The sequence below is a fragment of the Numida meleagris genome, chromosome 2, assembly GCF_002078875.1.
Source record: "Numida meleagris isolate 19003 breed g44 Domestic line chromosome 2, NumMel1.0, whole genome shotgun sequence".
NCBI lineage: Eukaryota > Metazoa > Chordata > Aves > Galliformes > Numididae > Numida > Numida meleagris.
In genome coordinates, this window is record NC_034410.1 from 19,325,934 (window position 1) to 19,340,236 (window position 14,303).

General features: G+C 44.5%; 1 protein-coding gene and 1 long non-coding RNA gene across 3 annotated transcripts in view; both read left to right on the plus strand.

Moving 5' to 3' along the window:
• On the plus strand, positions 2,487-8,160 carry LOC110394145. Its single transcript, XR_002435388.1, has 3 exons — positions 2,487-2,543; positions 3,722-3,809; positions 4,586-8,160. It is a non-coding gene; the product is annotated as an uncharacterized LOC110394145 (long non-coding RNA).
• Positions 8,221-14,303, plus strand: part of ST8SIA6 (ST8 alpha-N-acetyl-neuraminide alpha-2,8-sialyltransferase 6) — a 52,799-nt gene continuing 46,716 nt past the window's right edge. The window contains exons 1-2 of one of the 2 annotated variants that reach the window (XM_021387852.1): positions 8,221-8,507; positions 8,716-8,811. In XM_021387852.1, the coding sequence (XP_021243527.1) occupies positions 8,413-8,507; positions 8,716-8,811 (191 nt within the window). In that variant the 5' untranslated portion in view covers positions 8,221-8,412. The remainder of the gene's footprint in view (positions 8,508-8,715; positions 8,812-14,303) is intronic. The other variant, XM_021387851.1, reaches the window with a different exon arrangement.

Sequence of the window (14,303 nt, forward strand, 5' to 3'; positions counted from 1 at the left end):
GCACTCCCATGGCCACACAGTCTTTCTTTTGTTTACCCTGAACTATTTTTATGCTTATTAAAAGCTACGTGCATTATCTTTACGAGTCTAGATAAATTATATGCTCAGTAAATGTAAAATGACAGTAAAGAGGATAACATTATTTATTATGGGGCTGCTCAGCAATTGTTAAAGAGAAAAACATTGAACTATGGAGCTGTGTTGCAGCTTTACAGACAATGCAGTATCTGAACAAATAAGTGTGTCTCAGTTTTGAATTCCACCTTTTAATTTTCAGAGATCATCTTTCTTTGGATCCCAATGTGCATCACTGTGGCAGACATACCACAGGGCCCAGGACGACTACTGGTTCCTGTCCTGCAGGTCTCTGTACACTACACACACAGTGGCTCTTCCAGATCCCTGCCACTACGTGTTAGTAATCCTCAACTAGCAGCTAAGTGTGCCACAGAACTGAAGACATGCAATTCAATGCAGATCATTTGCTCTCCAGCTCTGAGAAAGGGAGCTAGCTCCAGTTACTCCTATCTAGACTGAATTTGGGGTCTCAGTCTGGTGAAATGATCCATTTTACACACAACTATTGCACCACAGGCACTACTGAGGAATGAGCCGTGGACGGAGTAAAGGAGCAGTACAGGGTTCAAGCAGCCCCTGTTCCAGAGGAAGATGCAGGTGGGTTTGGGATGACACAGAGAGGGGCTGCATGCTGCCTGCTGTTGCCTGCTCTACCCTGTCTGCTGCCAGCAGGATGAACTCAGGTTCTCATGGCTACACCCAACAGCTATCAATAAAAGCACATACTGCCTGCTTGCTCAGTTCTTTGTGCACTTAAACACAGCCAAGCTGAGCCTGAGCACATCTGGGAAGCTGGAATAAATTTTCTCCAGCTGCAGGTTTCAAGTGATGATTCCTTGCTTTAGAGTTTCCTTTTACACACACTCAGCTATTCGGTCAAATGCACACTCATGCAATATGCAAACAGAAAATTAAAAGCAAAGGATTTTAAATGTGAGTATTTAAAATGCACATCTCCCAGCAGCATAATGGTACTTCAAGCATCAGCGTTCTCTCTGATGAAAATTCCATTCATCCTCCTCCCCACTGTTCCCCTCACCCCTGGGGCTCAGCACACCCCTGGGGGCCACCGGGCTCCCCCCGCACTGAGCCCCCACATAACCCCCAGCACCCCCAGCTCTCCCCTTTGGATCATCCTCCCTAACACTAACATGTTTTAACCAACTGTCTCAGATCTGACAGTCAGTTATGCCAATACCACTGAATAAAAATGACTCAGAAACATGACATGTAAACTACACACTTAATAAATTAATTGCATTAGCTGAAATTGTTAGCTTTGGGGCATTTCTGATGGCACATAAAGCAGTGTGTCTCTAAATGAGTACTGTGGGTGTTAGAGCCCTCAAGGTTAAAATGAAGGTGGATGGAAAATGAGCATGTGCTGCAGAAGTCTCACCTAGGAGCAGGGTACTGAATGCCCGTTTTGTAAAATAATGCTAAACATAAGAGTATTTATTTATCCTTCTGCTCAGATGGCACTCAATTTTCCTGGGCTACGTTCAGTTTCCTCCTCTGCCAGACCTTAATTCTCTCCTGCCAGGACACGGAATGCACTGGATAATAATAAACAACAATGTGCTTTCTCTGGAAGTACAGTAATTGAGAGGGAGACAAATACATAAGTGGATATGTGAGAACCGTAAGAGAGATTCTGGCTTACCCAGCACGCGGATTTTGCGAGAACTGCAGTATATTTGCAGAGCTTAATGAAAGCAAGTTGGGAGTGCGACATGATCAGCAAGGTCTGTTGCTGATGCACGGATACCAGCCTATTTACTGAAGTGGGGAAAGTAGCATTTAAAATAATTGTTGCTTTTAATTATTGCATGAATCACGGAGGAGACTGTATTTATGTACAGCAGGATGTAGTGCTGTATGTAGCACGATGAGTTTTGAGGACACAGAGATGGAGAGCTCAGCACAAGACGGTTTGCTGGGGGAAGGAAGAACTTCAAGACCCCATAGCTGCATCTCGCACTGTCTGCATTCCCTAGCCAGAGCTCAGGCCATGGCTTCTCACTTTCTCCCAGTCCCAGGCTGGCCTCAGCCCTGCTCACCCTCCCCTCACCAACCCCAGCAGCAGTGCTGCTCTGGCCATGCTCCACTGCCAGTGTGAACCTAGTGGGTGCTAGCCCATCCTGGGCTCTGATTTTCAACCAATGTCATTCAGGCAGAAAGTTACTTCAGAATATCTATGAGAGAATAAGAACGTTTGAGAGAATGCCAGTAGACAATAAGACTTCTATAGTGGAAATGCAAGTCACAGCTTGAACCAGTGATTGAGCACCTGGTGGGAAGGCAGGGCCAGCCCAGGGTTGCTCAGGTGCATGCAGTGTAGCTGGGTGACCAGAAGGGATGGAGCCAGGATCCACCCCTTCCCAGACCTCATTTAAGGGTTGGGGGGTGGGGGTATCTCATCTGGAGATTCCTGCCTACCTGATGACTTTATAGGTCTTCTGATGGTAAGCAGTTTCTTTCTGTTATTTCTGTACCTACTGCTATTACATCTAAGCAGATCATCTCGCTGTAGCCTGAGACTTTACTGCTTTGCCATCTTGTTATGCTTTCTACTGCATTACTCTTTCCCATATGTCAATGTACCTTGCTGGTTGTTGGAGTTGCCTGGACTTATTTCTGTTTAGAGGTAGAGGCTTTCAGTTCCAGTTTGTAAATAGCTCAGGGCATTACTAGACAAACACAAGTAAAGAGTTGTCTGGGCTTTTTTTCTTTTCCCTGGGCTTGGTTTTCCTGAGGTACCTGAACCAGGAAGGCTGTCCCAATGGCAAGAGGAGTGCGCCTACTTTCAGATGTCTCTTCCCAGGGTGTGCTCTGACAGTCTTTACTGTCTTGCTTTTCCCTATTGCAGCGTGGATGTGTTCCTGTGCCCTGATGTTTCATGCTGATAGTTCATTGTGGAGACATACTGAGCTTTTTCTAAGCACGATTTTGCTACATGCTTAACCAGAAGTTAACTGGCCTCAGTTTAACAGAAATATTAATGAGTCTGAGCTGGCTCACAGGCTCTCCAGCATTGTCATTATCTGCTCCTCTCCTGATTGACCTCTGGAATGTTGGTTTCCTGCTGAGCACCTTGCGGCTATGAGCCCTGATCAGAACCTACATCCCTCTGTGGTGCATGAGCACTGCAGGCACAGGGACTTGAGTACCCTTGCACCCGTTTGGCACCTTGCTGGCACTGCAGCCTTACCAGCATTCACTGCAGAACTCTGAAAATGGCTTCAAAAGTGTGTGATAATGGAAAATGGAGAATCTGGGATTTGCAGCAGTGATGTTTCTATGAAGCATTCAGTGCTTTTTACTGCAGAATAGAATGGGAGAATCAGTATTATGTAGAAATAGGCTTAGGCTGCAGTCTCGGAGGTCATATTTTTAACCTCATTTAATGAGGTTAATGGCTGTTGCTCAGTTTAAAGACAGAGGTCCTGTTCTCCTGTTTCCAGGTTCCTTTATACCCGTGAGGTTAAGTTGCTCTGTATCACGTCTGCTGTTTTCTTTAGTACCAACAAGTAATCTATCCCCATATATTCACATGTGTCCTTTTTATTTACTCTATATGAAATTCAACGAAAGAAATGCAAGAATGCTAAAAACAAAGTGCAGTTCTGTATTTTTTTTTCAGTGCACTACAGTCCAAAAGAGCCAGCCTGGAGATGGCCATCAGGCCACCATCTTGGAACAAACTCAGTAGATAATGCTCCCATCCAAAGGTCAGCCCCTCAGACAGCTGTTCCTCTCTTTTCTTCTTCCAAGTAATCACCATTATTTGCTTAGATCATGTATTTATTTATTTTTGTATACTGTGGCTTTCCATAAGCATAAACAATACCGCCTGACCACTGTACCATTAAGGATGATCTGACTCCACTGTGGTTTCTCATTCTCATTGCTATTTTACACTCACATATCAATAAATGTGATTCCAGATTAGATTTTCTTACAGATAAGCAGCTGGGCATGTTGTCCAGCTTTGCTAATGGAAAGAAATGTTAAGCTTGATGTAATTAGCTCAACTGATGACCATACAGCCCAAGGAGAATGCTTGCACTATGTGCCACTGTGGACGCGCAGCCCTCATCCACTGTGCAGGCACTTTGAGGCAGCTTGGGCTGTGCTGTCAGTCTGCACGCTGATCTATGACAAGCAAAAGTTACTTGAACAGTGTTTGTCAAGGTTGATTTACTTGTTTTGTTTGTTTGGGCTTTTAATAATAGCATTAGAAGTCTCTATTCCTGATGGGTTTGACATTGTGCCATTGGTTCATTAGGATTTGGTTGAGTGTCGTGCATTATTTTTAATTTGCACTCACAGTATGCTCTGTAATAATTCGGTCTTGATTCTAGCAATAGATGCTGTGAATTTCTATTAAGAACAGTGCTGATTTGTGCTATGTGTAACAAAATTCCTTGCAAAAGAATACTTAGTGCTTCATGTCCTTTAGCACAGGGAACTAGAGTTTCCAAATAACAATAGAAATTTTTCTTAGGAAATTGTTCCTGGGGCAACCATAATGGGAAGGATTTCAAACTGGATGGAAATCACTGACACAAGCTGCTGTCGATGCCAGAAGTTTACATGGTTTTAAAAAGCAATTAGACACAATTATAGAAGAAAAATCCATGAAAGGCAACTAAACCCTGATTGATGGAAGCTAGGAAAGGGTCTAGGTACAGATCGTTGCATGCCCCTTGCCCGTGAGTCTGCTACCCACCGCTGCCAGAAGAACACAGTTTTCACCTGACTGACAGCCTTCCTTATGGTGTTAAATTAAGAAGTCTCACTGAGTGCATTTAGGAAGAGAACAGGAAAAAATACCTACCTTCAGGTTAACAACTTACAAGTTGTTGGGAATTTTGCATTAAAATCATCCTTTGTATCTCATCAGTATTCAGATCTGCTTCTCCCTATTAGCTTCCTTAGGAAGAACATACACACTGGATTGTGCTACAATCATGGGCATTTGAATGCCAGCCGTGCCCTTAATTGGATGGAGTCTTGCATGGTTGCTGGCAATAGAGCCCTGATTCTCAGTACAGTTACTGGCCTCAAGTTCATTTATGGTATGAGGTGCATCTTAGACAATGGGTGTTTGTCTGCTTTCAGGCAGGAGCATGATTGCTGAACAGTGGAAGCTGGTTACTCTGTTAAGCTAAACAGAAGAATCTGGTGGAGCACAAGCAATACTTTCCTTTGACACGTAAAAAGAATAGTCAAGTTTACAACAGTGAAAATCATACTCATCTTGTGCACAGGAGGCAAGTCCTCCCAGCAATGTGAGATCTTACAAGATGCTCAACATCTTGAAATGTTCTGCATGTGCCCTCTTTTCATTCTGACTGTGGAGAGGAAACAGTGCCTTACAGGAGGAGTTGTCACTGACGCTCCTGATGACTGTCACAAAACTGGGGTACGTGTAACTGCTAAAACTTCACTTGTTTTAGGCAGATTTCAATAGAGTTTGCTGGCTGAATTTAGTTACTAGGTTATTTTAATAAAGCCTATTTTATAAGATGTGGAAAAAAAAATACTGAAAAGTAGTAAGGAAAGACTTAAAAAAAAAAAAAATAGCACTAGCAAACACACAAAAGACTTATTAGTTTTGGATTGGGCTTTGAGGTTGTTTGTTTTTTTTTGCTGACAGCGCCCGCTCCCATAGATATCACACCTAAGAATACCCAAATAGCAGCCTCTCACTTCCATCTTGCTCTGGAGTCTCCTATGCTTTACTGTGATGTGAGATTCCAGTCTCACTGAATATCTTTGGTGACTTTGTCTTCTTCCTGATAATCAGTTACCTCCCCTCCTATTTGCAACAGCTAATATTCCTGTGACAGCCATTCCTTAGATGATAAGGCAGCATTAGGAAAGCATTTGATGAACATTAATTGCTTCTTAAGATGACTTAGCTGCTGGAAATAAGAAGGCTAAACTAGCACCATGTGACCATGCAGCCCTACAGGCATCACCACCAGACTCCTCAGATGCAATCTGGTTGACCTGGGGTAAGCAGCCTTTCACAGATGATACCCGAGGCCACCTTTTATTTTTCCAAATTAGCAGCTAAGTCAGGTTGTAGGATCTTGGTGAAAAAGTCATTGTGACACCACCTGGATGATTAGTGATCTCTTCCTCCTGTGCAAGCCAGCAATTATCAGTTCTCACTGACTTCGAAGCCAATGGGAATCAGAAGCTGGGAGATGCTGCCAAGATGTGGCAGCTTCCAGCTGTCAGGAAGGTGTGGGGCAGCCTCTGTGTACGTTGTCTTCTACATGACATCTTGCCTTTATCTTTTTGTCCCTTCTGTGAGGTTACCTGATACTGTTGCTCCTGATGTGGCAACACAATGCAGGAGACAAATATGATCATTAAATCGGGATTTGAATTTAGGAATTCTGGATTCATCATTGATTCTCTTCTCACCCTTTAGGTAGGTCACTAAACCTCCCTCCTGAGCTGCTCTGACAGAGAACTAAAGCTGATAACATCTACGGATACTGTGACACTCAATCAATAAATGTCTGTTAAGTTGTTTGTAAACAACAAGCCCCAACTGCTAAGTCTAATTATACAGATAGGTTTTATAATCTTCTCCTTTTCTTTGTGAGAATTTTAGTATGACACAGATTAACCTTTTGATCTGGAGGGGAAAAAAATAAAGATTTCTGCTGGTATTATAGACTGGTGGTGGTGACAGACCTCAAGCCTGAAATATGACTTCCTTACTGAGATCACTAAATTTCCCATGGATTAGCTGACAGTGATACTTCAGAACTCAGGGGAAAACTGTACTCTCACAGCGAAATAATACCAAGAGTGGAAAAAAATATGTATTCTGGACTGTAATGCTTAGTTGTCTTTCCTGCACAGCTTATATGGAGTACTATTAGACTTTTTAAAGTGGAAAACTTACTGTTTTATGCAGTATTTAATGGAAATAACAAAGTAGTTTGAAGAACAGAAACCTTTACACTTTTCTGAGGCAACTGTAGACCAGAATCCTCTGGTATCTGCTAACCAGCAAAGACATTTATTTACAATGAGAAGCCTGATTATATGCCTTTACATATTCACCTATGGTGCCAACTAAGCTTATAGCACATGCCTGAAAAGGGGAACTTTTTAAAGGAGGTGAAATTTCTTCAAGATGTTTACCATTGCCGACAGCACCAGAACAGCATGCTTCTCCAGGACTTCAGGAGCCCTAATGCTGTGTTTTGTTTTTGGACTGTGACCAAGGACTGTAAAGCCAGGAGGAAAACGGAGCCATGCGTGCTGTGGGCTCTGAGTGCTGAGCCAGGAAGTACCTGCTGCCCCTCCAGCTCCCTGACAGCATCCACAGCACAGCTGTCTGGTGACTTCACAACTGCCCTAAAACAAATAATTGGATATTTCCTGGTGTAGAGCATCACAGCAGGTGCCATGCAGCTCCTTTGGCGGACCACTGGACACTGCAGCTCACCGCAATATCCAGCCACTTACCCAACACATTACCACATCCCTCATTTTCTCATTTATGTAACTGCAATGGAGCTTTGTGTCAGAGGATTATGAGGCTTCAGAGCATGGCAAGAAGGGATGCTTGCAGATACAGAATGCAGGAGGGAGATGGAAGAAGCTGCAGATGTGAGCTGTGAGCCTGCTCACTGTGACTGAGCAGCTGCCTTAAGGTGTAGCATCCCTACTACCTCTTCTTTTAATACAGGGTGCCTCATTAACAGAGTCCTGTCATTTCACTAGGCTTCACTAGCGTTCAGCCTCATGAGAGCAACGCTAAGGGCACAATTACTCAAAAAAAAGACATGCAAGCTTGCCACGCAAAGATTTACTGAAAACACTGTGAAGGTGTTTTATATATAAAGAGCAGGCCTCGGTGTTATCTGCACATAACATAAAGAGATGCCACAGCACAGCGAGCCGTCTGTGCCAGACGCCGGGGCAGGCTGCCCGCTTTCCCTCGGCGAACCCCCAGCAGGGCCTGCCCCCTCCAGCCAAGCTCCGGTCGCACCGCGCCCCCTCGCCCGGCCGAGGCAGCAGCACCCACGGCAGCCAGCAGCGCGCCCGCCCGAGGGGAGGCTGGGCGGAAGCGGCGCCTGCCCTCAGGGCTCCCGGCGGGGCAGGGCCCGCAGCCTCGGGCGGCACGGCGGCACGGCGCCGAGGCGACAGCGGGCCGAAAACAGCGGCGGCGCAAGGCTGCGGGCGAGGGGCGGGGCAGAGAGCCCCCGTGGCTGCCATGGCCGCCTCCCCCTCCCCGCCGCCTCCCTTAAATAGTATGGGGCGGCCGTAGCTGCGGTGGGAGCTGCTGCCGAGCGCACCATGCGGGCTGTCATCGCCTTGGCCACGGCGCTGGGCGGCACGCTGCTCGGCGGCTGCCTCCTGCGTCTGGGCGGCGAGCGGCCGCTCCGAGCCAGGTAGGGGCCGGCGGGCCTCGCGCTGGGGCGGGGGAGCCCGGGGGCGGCCGGGGAAGGAGCGGGACGGGGCGAGCCCGCTCCATCCCGCGCGCTAGGCTCGGCTCGCGGCTCGGCGGCCGGCGGGGCAGCGCTCGGCGGGGAGCGGCCGGCGCCCGGTGGCGGCTCTCGCCGGCTTTGACAACTTTTGTTATCCCGTCTTGTTTGCCAGGGGCTGGGAGGAGGAGGCAGAGGTAGCGACTGTCACTCCGAAAGTGGTGCGAGCCCTCAGGTCTCCCCTAACGTCCCTTCCTCAGACCGAGAACAGGTAGGGGCTCGGCGGCTGCCGGCTGCTGGTGGGGCGGTTTGTTCGGGAAGGTGCGCGTTTGCCCTTGCTTCAGTTCATGCATCTTTTTTTTTGTTTGTTTGTTTGTTTGTTTGTTTTGAGTGGCTCAATCGGAGGGAGCGTAGGGGCTTATTGTCCGAGAAAGTGAAAATTCCCGTTAACTTCAATATATTATTTGCTAATAGGGCCTCTTAATGACAGCCATCACTCTGTCTTTGGTTTTGAACCCGGCAAGCTGTTGCGTGTGGCAGTTTTGTTAACACACGATGTAGAAAGTCCTGGATGCTGTGTGCCAGGTATCTCTTATTCTCCTTCCCGGGAAGCTGGGGCTGGATAGCACTGTTATCATTTTTGGAATGCGTATTAAAAATGCATATTTCTCCCAAAGACCAGGTATATGTAGGCTCTTTCATTTTGAACAGCGTCTTACTTCTCAGGGGTCCTTCCATCTGATCCCATGCCTTGATCTTTTACATCAACTCAGATCTTTGCTTTGCAGCCTGTTATTTCATACTGTGAAGTTTCATATGAAAATAATTGGTAGAATAAGTCATCAAACAACTTGCGCGAGCAGTTATCGACATTAACAGCAATGTTTTTGTTCTCTTGAGTCTTCACACACCATAGGAAAAGTAATAGTGCAGAAGAGGATGGAGTCATCTGCACACGAGCTGTTGCTGTGTAAGAAATAGTTTGTAAATATTTTGCTATTCTCTTTTGCTTTATATGACCTCATTGAAGTTACAGTTCCAGTTAAAAAATAGAAGGAACTTGTGAATTGGGTCTTTAACTGAAACCGTGATGTCCTGGCTGTATTGAAGTCAGCGGTGACAGTGCAGTTAACCTTACTGAGACCAACGTTTCACGCAACCTAGCTGAAATTTGAGGTTGAAATAACATATGCTTTCCCTAAGTGAATCCAAGGGACAATAGTCTTAATAACCATCACGACATATAGTTTCTCACACGTTTCCAGTGAGAGCACTGATGCTCCATGCCTCAAAATTGGGAACTACTGTAAGCTTAAAATGCCATTCAAAATTAGAGTGAAACAAAAGGAACAGGAGCATTTGCAGGCTTCTAACTACCATTACGTTCTTCTAGCCTGCCTCTCTTTCCTGTGTTCATTTTTTCCTTTTCTGCTTTTTATCCTTCTTTTCCACTCCTTACTGTTTATTGGTTTTGCTGTATGTGCTCTGTTCTGCTTTGGGTTCTGTAGCTGTCACTCTGTTCTCGTTTCTACCCTGTTTTGTGTTATGTCTGTGGTTCCCCCTTGCAATCATCTTCCCGTACTCTGCCTTTCCCAGCTAGTTTCTGAGCTGCAGCCTCTTGCCACTCAGCTCTGTGTGCTAAACCGTGGAGTCAAATTGACTAGAAATGCTGGCAAAGAGCACTTCAGAGAACAGAGCCTAGCCACTTCCCATCTGCTCTTAGTGCACTCATAACTGGAGCAAAGAAAGTGGAAGCAACACATGCTGAAGAGGGCTGAAAATCCATGGCATGTATGGGTCAGTTGGTAATCTCTGTAATAAGGCAAGTGAGCGTGAGATTTTAAATAAATGTTTTTCATTAAACTGCTTGGAGGATTTTGACACCAATTTGGAACTATTTTTTCCTCAGCCTGAAATTGTGTTTTTAGTGACTGAGTGACTGCAGAAATGCAGCAAGTAGATTATTTGTCTGAAAAGTTTCATTTCACTGTAACTCCTATAGCTGTATCTTTGGAGGGAAGGCTTACTGGTGGAACCCAGGAGGGGATGTTCTTTCTCACATGGGTGGCCGTGCTCAATAGGTTGTCTTGACAGTAGTCTGTGGTGCTTTTGGCATCTGAGGAAGGAGAGAGAGCTGCTGGACTGACCAGGAGCTGTGTCCTAATCCAGAGAGCAGCTGGAGTGGGCAGGGAGCCATGCTGGAGGGATTTGATCCAGACAACAGCTGGACGGGGCCTGGCTGAGGGCCATGCTGGGGAGATGCGATCCAAAGAGCATCTGGACTCGTTCAGGAGATTCAGACCAATCTCTCCATGATGGAAGTGGATGATGTGGGCAAGAGCAATTAGATTCTAGTTTTCAGTGGGATTCTGCTGCAGCATCCATGAGTGTAGCAAGAGGGCAAAGAGTCCATAACTGAAATAGGTTGTGTAGGTATTAGTGAATTTTTCAAATGAGGCAGTGTTAGTATGGTGATGCTAAAACGTGTGAACAGTCTATCGGTGCACACTTTCCAAGTGTAGGTCTCCTAAAATACCCTGAAGGTTTGAATAGCAGTGCCTTGTTGCTGTATCCCATCTTGCACAGGAGAGTGTGCATATGTGTTAGGTTAGACTCTGATCACTTTATCAGTTGGACTTATTTCTCTGGCAAGCAAACATTTTTGTCACCAACTTTGATGGGAGGAAATTAAAAAGGAAAAAAGGGCACTTTCCTTGTTGAGCTCCGGTCAGTTAGTAGCCTAGATGATTTTCAAGACTCACAAACTAACCTCTGCTCTTATTGTGATCTCCTTTGCTGTTGGATGCATATTTGTAATCAAATGTCTCTTGAAGAATCTCCAAGCCCCTATTATACTGTTGCTTTGCAATAATGTAAGCTAATCTGCTCTTTCAGTTTGAGTAATTCTTCTACAAGGATGAAATTGAAAGATGAAAGGGTGAAAAGCAGGAGATTGGTTCAGACTGCCTTAGATTTCTAGGCAGCTGTCATGCACAGTGGTGTTTAATTAGATGGTGACCAGGCACCTAAAGTTCTCTGAAGATCTGTGTCTTAGTAACCTTGAGGATATGGTTTGGCTCTAACAGAATAATTCATACCTCTTTTCCTTGTTAAACATTAGAAATCTCAAACAATGTGACCGCTTCTACCATGTGATTTCCAGTTTTTGACTTGGGCTTATTTCACGATCTGTATCTGCTAGAAGGGTTTCTTACTGAAAACACAACCTGTGTTAACAAGATTTCTTTAGTAGTCCCCAGATTTTTCCATGTAAGCAGTATCATTTAAATTGCAGTATTGTCATTCTCTGGCAAATCATCATTCCTATGCCTTATACCATCCCCTCGTACTTTAAGCTGTAACTGCAAGTACAGCTAAAACTCGCATAAGACAACGGTGCAACCAGAAGGAGCAATCCTGCACTTGTCCCACCTTTAGGCACTTGGTTCTCTCTGCCTGCATTTTTGACAGTGTATGTGTTTGTGTCATCTCAGCATTAACAGCAAAACAGAAGGCTCAGGGCTGCTAGTGCTCTTCAGAAGTGGATGTCTGTGATAAGAGGATCTGGGTAGTACCGTCTATGTCATGAAGCCCAGAGTGTGCTATGTTAAACCTGAAATTCTAGCTCCTTTCGTACTGTGGCATGTAGAGCAGATAAATAATGCCAGCTGCTACAGGGAAGGTGAAAATAGTCTTCTCAAGCACCATGTATATACATTTTATATATGGATAATAACAAGGCAGCAGTCTGTATTTAGGGCATTTGCTTACTATTTTCCTATCTTACTCTGTCTTTGCAGGTTCAAGGCAAGCGCAGTGTAGAGACTGTTGAGGTAATTGAGCAGTGGGAGGAAGTGATTGAGGAGCTGTGAGTAAACAAGTTAGTATTGATACAGTGTTTCACAATTCTTGTTTCTCCAATTCCTCCCTCAGCAGCAGATCTTTATGCAGGCCCAGGGAATAAACAACTATACCTAATTAACTATGCTACAGAGACCTGTACATTCTGTCTCCTGTCAAAATATTGCGTTCCGGCAGGCAGAAAGGAAAGAAGAGGCAGACTATTAAGGAGATTATAAACAGTAGCATAGTATGTTGCACAAGCAATTTGCTACGGTTTAGATTAGTCAGCAGTGGTGGCCCTTCACTAATTTTGCCACTAAGTATTCGTTCTCCTTATTTCCAAGTGATGCATACAAACATATTTTCAGAGCACATTTCTAATGCGTGCCTCATGTATTAGTGCCGTCTAAATGAATAGGTGTTCAGTTGAAAGCTGCTGCCAGGACATATTTACGTTCTGACAGCGGTCAGAGGTTTCCCAGCCTCTTTCTGTTCCTGTTTACTTGGTCCAAGTGAAACTGCTCTGTCATTCTGTCTATCACGTACTGTTGTAACATCATTTTGGTGTAAGTATCTTATTTTTTTCACTTTACCTACTATGAGAGTCTGGATATTGCTTGTCATGTTGCATGTCATGCGGTTAATGGATTTTATAAATAAAAAATATCTGATGTTGTGTATAATGCTGCTGAATGCACTGAAGGTCTGCCGAATAATTTCAGAGTGCAGCTTGTCTTAAAGACCTGATTTAGCATTCCTTAGATAAGCAAAACCTCCGGGAATTTGAACTAGGGTAGTAGGATCAGTCTTTCTCACAGTTACTGTGATAAATGTTACAAGACAAATTCTTACTCCTATGGCTTGATAGAGCCATTTTTATAGTCCATTTCACCAAGCATTTAAATGGTGTATTGCCTTATTAATCAAGGTGTTGTGAACCTTAAAAGCATCACTATGTTTGTATCATCTGATCCATTTGAAGTGGTGTCAAAGATAGCAGCAAAAAGCAGACTTCCTAGGGAAGTATGTGTTACATGTTTTTGACAACTGGTATTCAACTAGTTGAGTATGGGAGTCAAATATAAATGAGTCTCTTCAAGGGAGAAAGTAATTCAGAAGGAATTCACAATCTGTATGGTGTTGTTCAATGCCAGAAGGATGTAAATGTACAGCTTTGCATGCAGAAATTGTCCTGTTTAGCTAGAGAAGCTCAACTGGAACACAGTTAAGAGGTTCTGTGTTGTTTCAGGGAGAAAAGAATGGGAAGACAGAGGAAAAGAAAAACGCATCTGGTTCTGCTGGGTGAAGAGTAAATAAAGCCAGTTAGTGGGATTTCCCTCTGATGTTCAGTGTGGACTTATCTGAAATTAGGGGTGAAATTCTTGTTTCTTCTAGTGCTGTCAGACAGCCCAGTTTAAAATTCTTCTGAAAATCTCATCACACATTCTTTCAATTTTTCCAGCTGTTTTTGTAGGAATTTTGGAGAACTGGCCTTTCAGCCCAGAGCATGTCTTTGTTATAGTATAATTCACAGCACTATGCTTCCTTTTTTCCCCTATTTTTTCCTTCCTTTCCTTTTTCCTTCTGTCCGTCTTTTTTTCCATCCTTTTTATATCCATCTGTTTTCGTACTCTAATTGTTGTTGTTTCTGGGGCGGGGTGAGTTTGTTTGTTTTTAAAGGGCTTCCTTTTTCTTTTTCTTGCTGTGTCACTGCTCCTCTCAGATTCCATGTTAACTGAGGTGATTCCCTGCATATCCCTTATAGTCTCAGCACTGAATGCTATAGGTGCAGCAAAACAGACTCTGCACTTCCCATACAGTTTCTCAGTCTCTAAGAGTATCCTTGAGCAACCTGCTTCTCCAGTCCAGTTGCTAGAACATGATTACAAATGGGATGATCAGACGACTGTTTTTCTCCTA